The sequence below is a fragment of the Eptesicus fuscus genome, chromosome 9, assembly GCF_027574615.1.
Source record: "Eptesicus fuscus isolate TK198812 chromosome 9, DD_ASM_mEF_20220401, whole genome shotgun sequence".
Classification (NCBI taxonomy): Eukaryota; Metazoa; Chordata; class Mammalia; order Chiroptera; family Vespertilionidae; genus Eptesicus; species Eptesicus fuscus.
The window spans coordinates 15,681,487-15,696,540 of NC_072481.1; the positions used below are offsets into that span (position 1 = coordinate 15,681,487).

At 46.4% G+C, this 15,054-nt stretch overlaps 1 protein-coding gene across 2 annotated transcripts in view; it reads right to left on the reverse strand.

The window, feature by feature from the left end:
- Positions 1-4,277: 4,277 nt before the first annotated feature.
- PAFAH2 (platelet activating factor acetylhydrolase 2) overlaps positions 4,278-15,054 on the reverse strand; it is a 28,825-nt gene continuing 18,048 nt past the window's right edge. For both annotated transcript variants that reach the window (XM_054720957.1, XM_054720958.1), the window contains 4 exons: positions 14,900-14,991; positions 13,080-13,250; positions 10,370-10,524; positions 4,278-5,997 (listed from right to left, as the gene is read on the reverse strand). In XM_054720957.1, coding sequence (XP_054576932.1) covers positions 5,903-5,997; positions 10,370-10,524; positions 13,080-13,250; positions 14,900-14,991 — 513 coding nt within the window. In that variant the 3' untranslated portion in view covers positions 4,278-5,902. The remainder of the gene's footprint in view (positions 5,998-10,369; positions 10,525-13,079; positions 13,251-14,899; positions 14,992-15,054) is intronic.

A 15,054-nucleotide genomic window follows, 5' to 3' on the forward strand; every position in this document is an offset into this window, starting at 1 on the left:
TTAGCCATATTTGGATATACAGAGAGGAAGCTGGGAAGGCTCCCTGCAAGCCAGAAAAGATCAGGAGAAAGGGCATGCATGCCTGTTTGGGGAATGGGTGGGGAGATTAAGGGGACTGCGGAAACAACAGAGTGCCTGGGAGGAAGCAGACCAGACAGAATGAGGGGGTGAGACGCAATTGAACAGGGAAAAGAGGGTCCAGTAGAGTCTAGACAACACAGTGACGGAGACATGAAATGCCAGTCCTCCTTAAGGACCAGCCAATTCAACCACCACCCTACGTCCAGGTTTATGGTTTATTGTTAGGGAAGCTGAAGTCAGGAGAGGAAAAGCATACGTGCATACGCACAAGGCCACAGATCGAGAGACTGTGAGGGTTGAGACAAGAATCCAGGGCTCCAATCAGTTTGGTCTTCTCTCCACTGGACCACCTTGCCAGGCTGGCATTTTTATATAAAAGTGGTGCTTCAGGCAGATCTGGCAGCAGAATGCAGAGGAACGGAGAAGTTAGGAGTCCAGGAGATGTAAAATGACTTCAGGGGTGAGTCCATGGGAGGGACGAGGCTCGAATGAAAGGGAAAAGATGGGCTGGGAGTGAGATCCACCAAGTGGGAAGAAACAAAAGAACCTGGCAGGAAATCGGATATGGTCGTGAGGGAGAGAGCTTGCAGAGGTAACTTGCAGGCCATTCTCAGGCCTGGGGAAGTTTCTCCTGAGGTCACGGGGTCCTTTACCCTGACCCCCGCCTCAGAGGCAGCGGACAAGAATGAATACAACTGGCCCCTCCAACAAACTCCTATCCCCGCGTCCTCTGCACAGACCTCCTGAGTACCCCATTCAACATTTTAGGACCTTTCGCTTACATCTGGTGCACAGACGTGGTAAAGAGAGCCTGCAAAGCTAGAACCATGGTGTGGATTTTGACGTTTGCTGTGAGGAGCAGGGAAATGAGAGCAAAGAGACTGGAAACATTCTCTCTCTTCCTCTAGCTCCACCCTCACACAATGGTAGTAGCTGAGAGGGGGTTAGCAGGCTTCATGTAAGGGAGGTAACTGTGAAACAGAAGGTGGAATGAGAACTTAGACCAAGACCATCTGGGGCTGTTGAGGACAAGGGCAAATTATACCTCACCTTATAGGTCTAAGGAGGACCAAATAAAATAACATTAATAGTTAATGTTTAATAACCCCTTAGTACAGACATCGTGCTATGTGCTTTCCATGCATTATTTCACTTATTACAACTCTAAGAGGGAAGCACTATTAGAATTGCCATTTTATAAATGAGAAAATTGAAGCTCATATAAGTTAATAAATTAGCATAAAGTCACAGGGATAATAGTGTTGGAGTTGTCTGATTTTAAAGACCATGTTCTTAGTTCCTGAACTGCTTCCCTCACTTGTCATGGGTGAGAAAACCCGTCCCACAGTCCTCAATGAAGCTCAATTCTCTCAGATCCACTTCTCAGTAGTGCTAAGGATATCACTGAATCTCAATACAAGTCATATAGAAACTGCTGGCCCTGGCCGGTGTGGCTCAGTGACTAGACTGTTGGCCCGTGCACCAAAAGGTCGTGGGTTCGACCTCCAGTCCAGGGCACGTACCTGGGTTGCAGGTTCGATGCCCGGCCCTGGTTGGGGAGTGTACGGGAGGTAACCAATGGATGTGTCTTTTTCATACCGATGTTTCTCTCCGCCTCTCTCTTTCCCTCTCTCCCCCCACCCTTCCTTCCACTCTCTCTAAAAATCAATGGAAAAAAATATCCTCAGGTGAGGATTAACAACAACAAAAAATTAAAAATAAAAAAAAGAAATTGCTGGAAAATTTGACATTCTTCATTCGATCTATCATGAAATTATATTCCTCATACCCTGACAGTTTAAAGAGACAGGGGGAGGCGCAAAACCAAGTATGTGTATTAGGCAGGATGGCCCAGTGGTTGAGAGCTTGGACTTCGATGCCTAAATCCCAGCTTGGCCAAATTCTTGCTGCGAGAACTTAATCTAATCACTTCTCTACGACTCTGCTTCCGCCTACAGAAAATGAGGCTAATGCCACCTGACCTCCCGGGGTCACTGTGGAAACCACGTGAGATGAGGCATGGAAAGCACTGAGCACAGTCCCGGACACGCATCCGGGGCCTCATCAACGCTGGCTGTTACAGGGACGATCATCAGCATCGTGGTCATTTTGCCACGCAGCCATGGCGGGGACACTTGATCTTTGCATCTGGCTGTGATGGGACAGAAAGTGAGCTTCCTAATAAGGATTGGGTCCCGAGTACAGTGTATGGCCCCTCCTGTCACTGTCACTTTGCAGGTCCAGGGGTCAGAGGTGCCCCAGAAGAAAAGGGGGGCAGATGAAGGTCCCCACAAGGCCAACACATGATATTTCAAGAGCCCAGTGGACTTCTTGAGGAAGGGCAAGGGGGCAGTTGTGTTGGAGGGAAAGCAAGAACCCAACCAGCCTCAACCTGATGCTTCCAGGAAGTGGGAGGGACGAGGAGTCTCATTCCATCCGGTACTGGCTCACCTCCCTTCCTAACTGAAATAACCCTGCCCTGCACAGCAACGTCACAACGCGCCACCAGGAGGCCTCCATGAGCACAGTTCTATAATGGCCTGGGAACAAGAAGCAAAAGAAACCCAAGGCACCTTTGCTTCTCGAAAAGAGTCACTAGCATGCAGGTTATCAGCCCATGACAATTAATATGTAGGATTATCTTGCTTTTCTAAAGGCCATGTATCTGGTGTCCTTCGATTCCCTGGAAGCTAACCAAAAACCAAGGCAAAGGACCAAAGACCTTGCTATACCCCTTCTGAGCAGTCAAAGGAAGGTTACAAATTCTAAGCACTAAAGGCAGTGCATTTTAGTTGCAGGAGAGTCCCTAAAGCCCTCTCTCAGTAACTGCCGACTTCTACTTTAGACAGTTGTAAATAATGTAGCTGATCTGAATAAATCTGAAGTGAATGGGAGAGCTGCTAGGGGCTGGCACATCGGAGGCAATGAAGAGTAATGGCTGGCCGCCTGGCCATAGGGAGATGACACAGACTATGAAATGCAATCACAGGATAGGAGGACAGCTGCTGGGGCCACGCAGTGTAGGTGCAAAGAGCTATCCTGTCTTCACAGGCCAAAGGGTGCCACTGCACCGCCACTGGGCCTGGCCACAGATATTCTGGCTCTCTTGGGATGATGGGATGTTAGGTATGGCCAGGTGACTTGCTTGGGCCAATGACATGTGGATGGAAATAATGAGTGTTACTTCTGGGCAGAAAGCTTCCCCATGCTCTTCCAACACTTCCAGACGGTGGCAGCTTTGCCAGCCCGAGTCCCCAAGTAAGGATAAAAATGACACAGAGCCTGGCTGGCATGGCTCAGTGATTGAGCATAGACCTGTGAACGGTTCAATTCTCAGTCAGGGCACATTCCCAGGTTCTGGGCTCAATCCCAGTGTGGGGTGTGCAAGGAAATAGCCAATCAATGATTCTCTCCCATCACCGACGTTTCTATCCCTCTTTATATCTGGAATCAATAAAAATACATTTTGTAAAAAATGACACAGAGACGACCCTCTGGCTGACCCACAGAGGACAAGTAGCGTGGACAAGGAATAAACTTCTGTTGATTTTCCGGGTTGCTTGCTACTACCATATAATATAATCTATCCTGACTGAAACATCCTGAAATTTAAATGAGGTCAATTCACATTAAGAGGTATGTGCACTATCTTTTTGGTAAGTTACCATTCAAACTAGTCAATGTTATGTTTTGTGGCTTAAAAGATAATTTTCAATTATAGGGAAAATCCACCTGCTCCAACGTTGCTGGATAAACGAGTCATTGACAGAATATGAACTGAATGGAGGAGACACAGATCCAGTTTCCAAACAACTTCTTTCTCTAGGGAGGCTCCGGTCTTTACAAAATATACCTGCACCGTGTCAGGCAGAGAGAAGGTGGGTCTCATGAGCTAAAGCGGCAGAACCAGCCCATGCGCACGGGGAGGCAGCTACCGCTTCTGTGAGTGCTGAGGGGCTCTGGTCCCCAACGGGGGTTGGAAGGCGCGATTACATGTCTGTCTGCACTCCCACGGGAGGAAAACCACCACGCTGCTGAGTGAGCCAGCACCTTGAGAATCTAGTCTTTTTAAGCGTATAAGGAACATTTACAAAATCTACCTCATACCGGGCCCACAAGCAAGTTTCAGGATGAAAACCATATGGGTCATTTTTTCCGATCAAAAGCAATTAAGCTTGAAAACAACAGCTATAGGATAACTGGAAAAATCTTGTATATTTGGAAAATAGGAAACATACTTTAAATAATCCACATGCATATACATCCTCTCCGTTAATCCTCCTAACTATCATAATGCATCTTGGAAATGCAGGAACCGAGATTGGAAAGAGAACATCATTCGCTCACATTTACCCAGTTAGTCATGGTGAAACCAGGACTCAAAACCAGCCTATAGAACTCTAGAGCCGAGGCTTTAGTGATATTCTCTTTACGCTACGTCTCACTGGAACTCATAGGTCCTCCCACGGTTCAGAGCCTCCACGGATCTGATGTTTCTCCTCTTACAGCAACTGTGAAGAGGTGGGAGACCTAGTCCCAGCGTGTGGTGGAGGCACGGACCTTGGACCTATTGTGTAGAGATGCATGTCCCTTTAGTTCTTGCTCCTCTGGGTCCCCGACCTGAACTGAGGTAAGCGGTCTGGAGTAGTGGAGAGGGGTCTTTCAGGCTGATCTTCCCAGACCGCTTTGAACTGGATTCCCCAGGAAGACCTTTCCTTTTACACGTGTTTTTTTTTTTTTTTTCCGCGTGGGCACAAGTGGTAAGCGAACAAAGAAAGACAGAAGGAAAAGTTACTTCCAGATGGCTCCCCATCTTGCTCTAATGCAGATTAAGTAAAGAATATCCCAACATATCATTAGGCAAACATGAGTATTAAGATCATTCATATTATATAAATGGAATGGAATAAAAATTCAACCTATATTCTGACTTAAATTTGGGGCTAGGGCCTCAGAGCCAGAAGACAGACAACTTACAGCACCCCGATTCTGAGCAAGGTGGAGGCCCACGATACCTGAGGTAAGAGGCAAGACCGAAGTGTTCCTAACCTTTCTAGGGTTGGCCTCCTGAACTCTAGCTACCAAACTACATCCCTCTGTGGCAAGGGCTACTTAACACTGTCATTCTCCAACTCAACCTACTTGTGTCAAGATACATTTTTAGCAAAACCCCAAGACATCCAGAGCTCCGGAGGCTCAGCATCTTGCCCTGTGCTGTGAGGGCAATGCTATCTGCCCTCCTCCAGGGGCTCACAAGGGTAACTTTAGTCCTGAGTGCCCAGGACTATGTTTCATGCAGGAGAAGGCTTGAAAATAAACAGAAAATCTGACAGTGGTCCATATCCTAGAAAGTTCCCCAAAGTGCTGAGAACTCACCAAGTGGCCCGGGAGAGGGAGAGGGCTGAGAGGTATGAGGAGAGAGGGCCAGGTTGGCTAAAGGTCCTGAAGGTAGGAATTTTCACTCCATCCTTTGGCTTCGTTTCTTCCACTGCAGAAGCCACACTGGCCCAAGGTGAGGGAGAAGGCTTGCTGGGTTAACAGTGCTCACAGTGCTCAGCTCAGGGCTTGGGTGCTCCCCAGCCCCACCCCAACCGCTCCAACCCCACGCCATCAGGGCTCAGGCCCCAGAAAGTCAGTGTGCCAATCAGTAAGTGATCCAAGTCCCACCACGAATTTAAGATCAACAAGTCTAAGATCAAAGTACCCCGTTATCCAATCAGCAGTGTGATTACATCCTTTGGATCTGTGAAGAAGGGCTGTTGACCACTTCCTGATAGGAGGTCATGGGCAGACCCCAAATGAGAATTCAGCCCAGTTGTGTCTAGAGGCTAGACAGATGGTGTGGGGCCCCTGGGGTGAGCGATGGTCCAATGCCTTCAATGAAGTTGTTCCATTGGTCATAGTTCTCTTTCAGGTCTGGAAAAATACACACAAAACCCCCCAGGAAGGTTAGGTACGTCATTGTAAGGTTAGATCAAAGAGTACTGACCACAGACTTAGTGGGCCATCCTAGAGAGAAGCACCTGGGATGCTAAAAGGACTGGTTGTGATGGTGGTAGCAGTAATGGTAACTACTATACATTCAGTGCCTTTATAAAATGCTTCATAAATAACTTGCTTAATCCACAATAACTCAATAATGATAACAAAAAAGTAATATTTGTTGAAGAATAACTCATTGTGGGGACTGTGCTGACCATGCACTGTTTCATTTAATTTTCACAATATCTCTATTAGCTAAGCACTGTTATTAGCCTACTTTATAGTTGAGGCAACTAGGCTCAAAGACGCTACCTGATTTGTCCAATGTCATTACAGCTGGTAAGTGACAGAGTTCACACCTTGGTCAGAAAGGGTGAGAAAATGGGAAGTCTACTTCCAAGCTCGGAGATGGTGCTGAGCAAGAAAAGGTCCTTTGTACGCCAGCCAGTGGATGCAAATCCAGGGCCACCTCAGTGAAGAGTAGAAGGAAGAGGGTGGCAACATCATGAAGCAGCGTAACACTGGGAATGATCCAAGAGAGGGCACTGGGGTCATGGGCAGGTGGGTCTAACAGTCAGAAAGGGCCCGAGGCCTCAGGCTGAGGGAGAAGGGCACAGCCAAGCAGGCAAAGGACTTCCATGTTCAAAACAAACGAAACCTGGGACAGAAGGCAAGGCCCACTCTCCTTCATCTTTGAGTCCCAGGGCCCTGCAAAGAACCTGGCATGGAATAGGTCCTCAACAAATAAATGCTACATGTTCATTAATTCAAAAAATACTGAATATACCCATGATGTGCCACACTCTGTTCTTGGTTCCAAAAAGTCCATCCACAAACAAATAGAAATCCTCATCCTCATAGAGCTCACACTCCAGTGGGCAGAGATAACAATAAACATCATAAATTATATAGGATGTGAAAAGGTGATCAGTGCTATGGCAGGGAAGAGCCAGATAGGAGAAGCAGTGGTGGTGCCAAGGACAGGGTGAGGGAGGTAGGGAAGGTGTAATGTTTTTAAAAGTCTGGTCAGGGTGTGTCTCACTGGGAAGGTGAGGTTTGAGGAAAGACTTGAAGGAGGTGGGAGCGAGCCACGAGACTACACAGGAAGAAAGTTCCCGGCAGTGGGAAGAGCACTACAAAGGCTTGAAGCCAGACAGAGTGCCCCCGGAGTGTTGGAGGCTCGTGTGGCAGGAGTGAGGTAGGCCAGGGGAAGAGAGCAGTGAGCTCAGGAGGCCACATCATCGGGTCTAGCAGGACAATGGACACTGGCTCTGACTCTCAGAGAAATGGAGAGTCACTGGATGGTTCTGAGCAGAGGAGTGACAACATCTGCCTTGCTTTCTAACAGATCACTCTGGCTGTCCTATTAAAAAGATTGTGTAGGGCCTTGGCCAGTTTGGCTCAGTGGATAGAGCGTTGGCCTGTGAGCTGAAAGGTCCCAGGTTCGATTCCGGTCAAGGGCACATACCTGGGTTGCGGGCTTGATCTCCGGTGGGGGGCATGCAGGAGGCAGCCAATCAATGATTCTCTCTCATCATTGATGTTTCTATCTCTCTCTCCCTCTCCCTTCCTCTCTAAAATCAATAAAAAATATATTTTAAAATAAATAAATAAATAGTGACAACACTAAGAAAAAAATAAAAAGATTGTGTAGGGAGGCATGATGACAGTAGGGAGACCAGTAGGAAACTGATACAGTAATTTAAATTTAGGTGAGAGCTGACTTGCACAGCATGGCAGTTGTGGGGTGATGACAAGTGGTTACATTCCACATGTATTTGAAAGGTAGAGCTGATAGGATTTTCTGAGGGATGGGATGGGAGGTGTAAGAGAAGAGACATGAATGAGGACTTAGGCTTGAGTAACTAGAAGGATGGAGTAACTATTAGTTGAGAAGAGAAAGACTGCAACTGAAACTGGTCTTTGTTTGTGATGTTTATTAGATGTTGAATAAGTGGGTTATATAAATCTGATGTTCATGGGAGAGATAAAAATGGAGATATAAACTGGGGACTTGTCAGCCTGGAGATGGCATCTAAAGCCATGAGACCAGATGACATTAGGACATAGACAGAGGAGAGGTCCAAGCACTGAGCCCTGGAAGCAGCCAAGTAGACGGAGGAGGAGAAATCCTGAGACAGGAGACAGCCACAGTGGGTTGTCTTGGAAGGATGGCATCACAGCTCCGTCAGCCGTGCTGAGAGCTCCACTGAGCTGAGGAATGGGAACTGACCACCGGATTTAGCTAAGGCCTGAGGAATCATTTGGTCTGGCCCTGCCAAGGCATTAGGGGTGAGTTAATTAATGTTTGAACAAACATAGCAGGCTAATTTTTAAGTTGATCATATATATATATATATATATATATATATATATATATACACACACACACACATATGTACATATATATGTGTGTGTGTGTGTGTGTATATATATATATATGTGTATGTATATATATATATATATATATATATATATATATATATATATATATATGATTGATTTCAGAGAGGAAGGGAGAGGGAGAGAGGAAAAAAAAAACATCAATGGTGAGACAGTCATTGATCAGCTGCCTCCTGCATGCCCCCCACTGGAGATGGAGCCTGCAAACTGGGCTTGTGCCCTGACCGGAAATCGAACCGTGAACTCCTGGTTCATAGGGTGACGCTCAACCACTGAGTCACGCCGGCCGGGCAGTAGATAATTTTGTATGACCCTTGAATGAAGTTATAAATTTCCAAAGGGCCCTTGGCAGAAAGAAGGTTGCCCACCCTGATCTAAGGTAAAGAGAAAAGAATTGCTGGCACAACCATCTTGAGCAGACCAAACAGGATGAGGTGCTGGAGGTGAAGATAGAGGAGAAGGTGTAAAACAGTCTTCCAGGAGAGGGGAAGAGAGAATGACTAGGTGGGGGCAGGAGCTGCATGTAGTTAATATGAGAGAAGCACCAATCTTCTCGATGGACAGTACTATCCCTGTGTCACTGGAATATGTGCTCTTGGCGGTATTTTTTAGGAGTGGTGAGAAGTTCTGCTCAGCCTCTTCAACCTATTTTAGTTTCCCATGTGACAAGGAACTGTGTGGCCACCAAAAAGCTTTTCTCTCTTTGCAAAGCTAATTAACTAGAGCAGAGAGGCTCTGCTTTTTTTCAGACTCTGTCTTATCTCTCAGCAGCTAGATACTTCAAGAGCCTCCCACCCGGGCTCTCTGCCTCTCAACCTGCCCCGTCTCGCCCATCCTCCATGTTGCAGCCCGAATGCAAATACAAGTCTAATCATGACAGCCCCCTGTTTAGAACCCAAGGACTCTCACAGCCTGTGGGGGGAAATTCAAGCTTATTTCAGCAAATGCATGGGATTCGAGATCTGGTTTCTGCCCATTTCTCTACCTTCATCTTCCAACAATTCACCATCCTGAGCTCCAGATACACTGAACACAGTTTCTCAAAACTGACCAGGCCCACCCAGGCCTTTGTGCTTCCTGTTTAGAAGACCCTTGCCCCTCCCCTGCCTGCTGAACCCTAATCACCTGCTAAGATTAAAGACAAATATCGCTTTATCTAGGGAGCCTCTTTTCCCTTGTCTCCCAAAGACTGAGTACTCGCCTCCGTGGGTCCTGAGAGTCACTGGCAGAACAGTAGAGGAAAATCAGTGAATCTCTCTAGTCCTTGTAACCCAAAAAAGCCTGCAATATTAACTTCCAAACCATTAAAGTTTCCAGTGGTGGTGAGGGCTGACGCTGTAGCAGAGCACTCTCCCTGCTGCTGGGCTGTGTGGCAGGGAGGATATGAGAGGGTATCTCCTAAGGACAGGAGGCTGGACCAAAGACCTCTGCGGTCTTGCCATTTAGCTGGGGTGATTTATGATATTAGTCACAATCTTCCCGTGCTTTGTTTTTATTAAAGCACTTCTACAAATTTAACCCACTTCTCATCATAACCTCCTCCACCATACGGATAAGTGATGAGTTAGAACAGAGGTAGTGGAGTAGAGAGATGTGAATATTCCATTTACAGTGAGGAAACCAAGTGGAGTAGAGAGATGTGAATATTCCATTTACAGTGAGGAAACCAAGGCTCAGAGAAGTTAAATGACTAGGTTAAGGTCATTGGGGTAGTAAGAGACAGAGTCAGGATCTCCAAACTTTCAGCTAAGTGTTATTTCTATAAGTCTATGTAACTCTCTCCTTCAGTCAGAGTTTCTTTTAGCCATAATCTCCCTGATCCGAGACTTATCAGTATAGGCCACTTTGCATGGAAATCTAAGGCACCTGATGGCTGCCTCAGAAGTCCCAGTTGTGTCCTTACCAAGGTGCTTCTGCAGGAAGGCCAACATGGCCCGTACCACAATCTCTTGACCTTCATAGGGGTCCAAGGTCCCACGGTTTTGAGTGGAGAAGAATTTTCCAATCCAGTTCCCAGACACAAAAGCAAAGTCAGTTTGACTCCGATGAACAGAACCACTAGAGGAAAAGAAAAACAAATAACTGGTAGTTTTGAGGTCAGGGCACCCAAATATTTGTTAAGCACCTACTATGTTCAAGGTACTTTATGTGCATTATTTCATTTTCACAATAAGGGAAGAATATTCCCCTTTGAAAAATCTGGAGAGAAATGGTTTGCCCCTGGTCACACAGCTAGTAAGGGGACAGCATTAGGATTTGAACACAGGTGTGCTTGGCTTCAGAGAGGCCTCAACGCCTGGACCACAATGCCTGATGGTGCAGGGAAAAGGCGGAGTTAGCCAGAGTGTTAGCCAGAGTGGGGACAGGGCCAAGGAGGCCAGGTCTGCAGCACCTGCCATTCCTGTTATTATAAACTGTAACACCACAGCTTTTACCTGGTGACTTCCGAACATTCATAAAACATGTCAGCTCCTGTCTTCAGAACTGTACCACAAAGTAAACAGGAAAAAGGAACTTAAGTGAGGGCAAGTGCTTGTAAAAGAGGCTTTCTGGATTAGAATTTAAGTCCTTTGGTATCAAATACATTTAATGCAAAGGTGAAATTCTGACTAGGTTCATTTGGGGCTAAATTACTTAAAACTAACATTACTGAAAATTAACATTAGTCAAATCAATAAGGGAGAAAAATCTGCCGAAACCGGTTTGGCTCAGTGGATAGAGCGTCGGCCTGCGGACTGGAAGGTCCCGGGTTCGATTCCGGTCAAGGGCATATACCTTGGTTGCGGGCACATCCCCAGTGGGGGGTGTGCAGGAGGCAGCTGGTCGATGTTTCTCTCTCATCGACGTTTCTAGCTCTCTATCCCTCTCCCTTCCTCCCTGTAAAAATCAATAAAATATATTTAAAAAAAAATAAGGGAGAAAAATCTAACTGCTAAACTTTGATATCATGCAAAAAAAATAAACACCTGACTTTACAAAAATGTATTTTTTTTGCTGGGCCAGCTTAGCTCAGCTGTTGAGCATTCGACCTATGAACTAGGACAGTGGTCGGCAAACTCATTAGTCAACAGAGCCAAATATCAACAGTACAACATTGACATTTCTTTTGAGAGCCGAAAATCGACTTCTGCGCATGGGCCATGAAGTTTCAATCACACTGTACATGTGGCCCGCACATGGTATTTTGTGGAAGAGCCACACTCAAGGGGCCAAAGAGCCGCATGTGGCTCTTGAGCCTCAGTTTGCCAACCACTGAACTAGGAGATCACAGTTCAATTCTCCGTCAGGGCACACGTCCAGGTTGTGGGCTCGATCCCCAGTAGGGGGCCTTCAGGAGACAGTCAATCAATGATTCTCTCTTATCTTGATGTTCCTTCCTCTCTGAAATCAATAAAAAAAAAATTTAAATGTATTTTTAAGGCACATGAAAAAGCATAAAGAATAATATAATGGATACTTGAATGTCTAGCACTCAGTTTAAGAAAGAATACATTACCAGCAGTTAAATGCCCCTGTGTACCCATTTCCAACGGCTATCTCGCCTTTTCCTCCGGGCTCACAATGATCCCGAATCTGACTGGCCTCGGGGCCAAAATGAGCAAGAGAAGAAGCCGCTATTACTGAGCAGATTCCTAGCCTCCCGGGGCTGTGGAGATGGCATTTCAACTACCTGAAATGGTTTCTGGAAGATTCCAAGGTCTGTGGCATGCAGTTACTTGTTGTTTTGCTTTAATGGAGGCTGGGACCCTTGAAGCATGTGCTTTAGGCTCAAGTGCAGGACAGGAGCAAGTCACAGCCTTGTCAGCGAGCCTTCAGCCTGCACCTGGAGCTCTAGGCCACTTCCTATGCATGGTATGTTTCTTAAAAGTTCTCAAAATTTTCCTGTGAAAAATGACTTATGAAAGAAAGCTGATAGTGCTGATGATGGAGTGAAGAGAATGTGGTTTCTCTTAGCCAGAATATAGATGGTTTCTGGAAGATGTCTGAATTTAGGTAGTCATGATGGTCTCTAAAAATCTGTCTTATGAATGTCAAAGGTCTATCATACCCACATTCTTTTTTTAATATACATTTTTATTGATTTCAGAGAGGAAGGAAGAGGGAGAGAAAGATAGAAACATCAATGATGAGAGAATCATCGATTGGCTGCCTCCTGCATGCCCACACTGGGGATTGAGCTCAAAACTCAGGCATGTGCCCTGACCAGGAAATCGAACCGTGATCTCCTGGTTCATAGGTCAGTGCTCAACCACTGAGCCATGCTGGCCAGGCTTTACCCACATTCTTCAAAAGACCCAATAAAATTCCCAAATGAGGTTAGAGATATTGGAGTCCACCCAGACCCACACTTTCCAACACACAATCCCACAATACCCTTTTCCCAGAAGTGAACAGACAAATCCTGTCACATAAACTAGTGAAGAAATCATTGTAGAACGAAGTGGAGAAGAGCAGATATGAAATTCTAAAGGAATTAAGGTTTTGAAAATCAGGAAGCATTCAGGTATCCCATTAACAGGCAGAGCTTCTGGATAACCCAAAAGTAATCAAGGGAGCCGCAGCTGGTGAGAAGGTGGCAGGGCGCTGGGAGTGTGGCCTTGGGGTTTACTTACAGGACAGTGATGATCCTGGACTGTTCATGCTGGGCACACACCTTCTTCATCAAGTTGACACTCTCCACTGTCTGGAATTTCTCGGCATTGATGAAGAATACTGGGCCTCGGGCCTTCGGGTAAAAGTCACGTTCCAGAGGGAACATCCAAGCATCCAGAGCCACAGCACACCTGCAACAGGACCAGACACTGGGAACTGCCGTGCAGAAGCGGTTAGGGTAATGGGGGAAGGCGTCGAGATCTTCTGAAGGTTCAGAAAGCCAAGGAGGTACCAGGGTCCACACCCTTCAGTTAGGATCTTGGATAGAGACCACTTTCACCTGTTGCCAAAGATCCTTCTACATTTTAAACTCACTGAGAGCAAGGGTCAGACCTCTCCTCGCCCTGGACCTGCTCTCAGGCAGCTGCCTTCTGTTACACAGAATGGCCCTTCATTCGTTTAATCCTTCACTCAACATTCTTTCAGTACGACTATGTGCTTAGCCCTATGCTCTGGATACAGGGATAAATGACACAGTTCTTTTGTTGTTGTTGTTGTTGTTGTTTTGTTGTTGTTGTTTTAATCCTCACATGAGGATATATTTCCATTGATTTTTAGAGAGAGTGGAAGGGAGGGGGAGAGACAGAGAAACATCGATTGATTGCCTCCTGCACATGCCTGAACCAGGGCTGGGGAAGGAGCCTGCAACCAAGGTATATGCCCTTGACCGGAATCAATCCCAAGACCTTTCAGTCCACAGGCTGATGCTCTATCCACTGAGCCAAACCAGCTAGGGCTAAATGACACAGTTCTTGGTCTCAAGGAGTCCCCAGTCGAGAAAGGGAGGCAGGATAGACAAATTAACAAAATACAGCTCAGCATCCTGATTGCACAAGTTGCTAAGTGAGCCCAGAGCATACGAGGCGGAGGCTAGGAAAAGCCTCTTGGTGCCACAACTCAGAGATCTAGCCAGTTTGTCAAGCAGTAAACAAGCAGTAACCAAGGGCAAAACGAAGGCCCTAAGACAAGCCTCCCTGCCCCCACCCCCACCCCCGCCCCAAATGCTCCTCCAGCCTTCTCCATCTCAGTAAAGGGCGATCATCTTCACTCAAATGATGGATACACAAATGAAAAACCTTGATTCCTCTCTTCCCTTCACCTCATACACCACAGTCCTGAAAATTCTAAAACATGTCCTGACTCCATTCATTTCTCTCCATCCCACTGCCTCCATCGTAATGCAAATCCATCATCTCACCTGGACCCCAAAATAGCTCCCTCTAACTAGCCTCCTTGCTTTCTGTCCAGCTACTATCCACTCTTCACACAGTAGCCAGAGGGATCTTTTAAGATGTAAGTAAGTTGTTTTTTCTCTGCTTAAATCCTTCAATGGTTTCCCATCCAATTTAGAATAAGACCTAACTTCCTTACTCTGGCCAAAGGCCCGGTGATCTGCCCTTTATCCTTCTGGTCACATCTTTAACCTCTTCCCCTTCACTCACCATGCTCCTCCCACACTGACACAGCAAGCTTCCTTCCACCTCAAGGCCTTTGCGTTAGCTGTTCCCTCTGCCTAAAATGATTTTCCCTTAGACCTTTATACAGCTGGCCTATTTTAGTTTCTTCATTGCACTTTTTGCTGGGGATTTGGTTACCTGTTAGCTTGTTTACTAGTCTGTTTCCTCCTACAAATTCCATGAAATCAGGGACCTTGTTTTCTTGTTCACCACTAAATTCCCAGCCCCCAAAACAGTGCCTAGCGCATGATACTTACGTAACGAATACCTGCTGAAAGAATGAACGGGGTGTGGAACTTATAGCAGCATCATGGGAAACTCACCGGAATTGGGTCTCCTTGGCCAAAGCCAGAATAGCTGTGGCCCCTCCAAAGGAATGTCCCATTACAGCCACACAGCTCATGTCGATGCTGCCCTGAGGAAAGCAGAGAACTTAGCCACGTCAGACAGAGGAGTGCTTTCTGAGGACTTCTTCAGG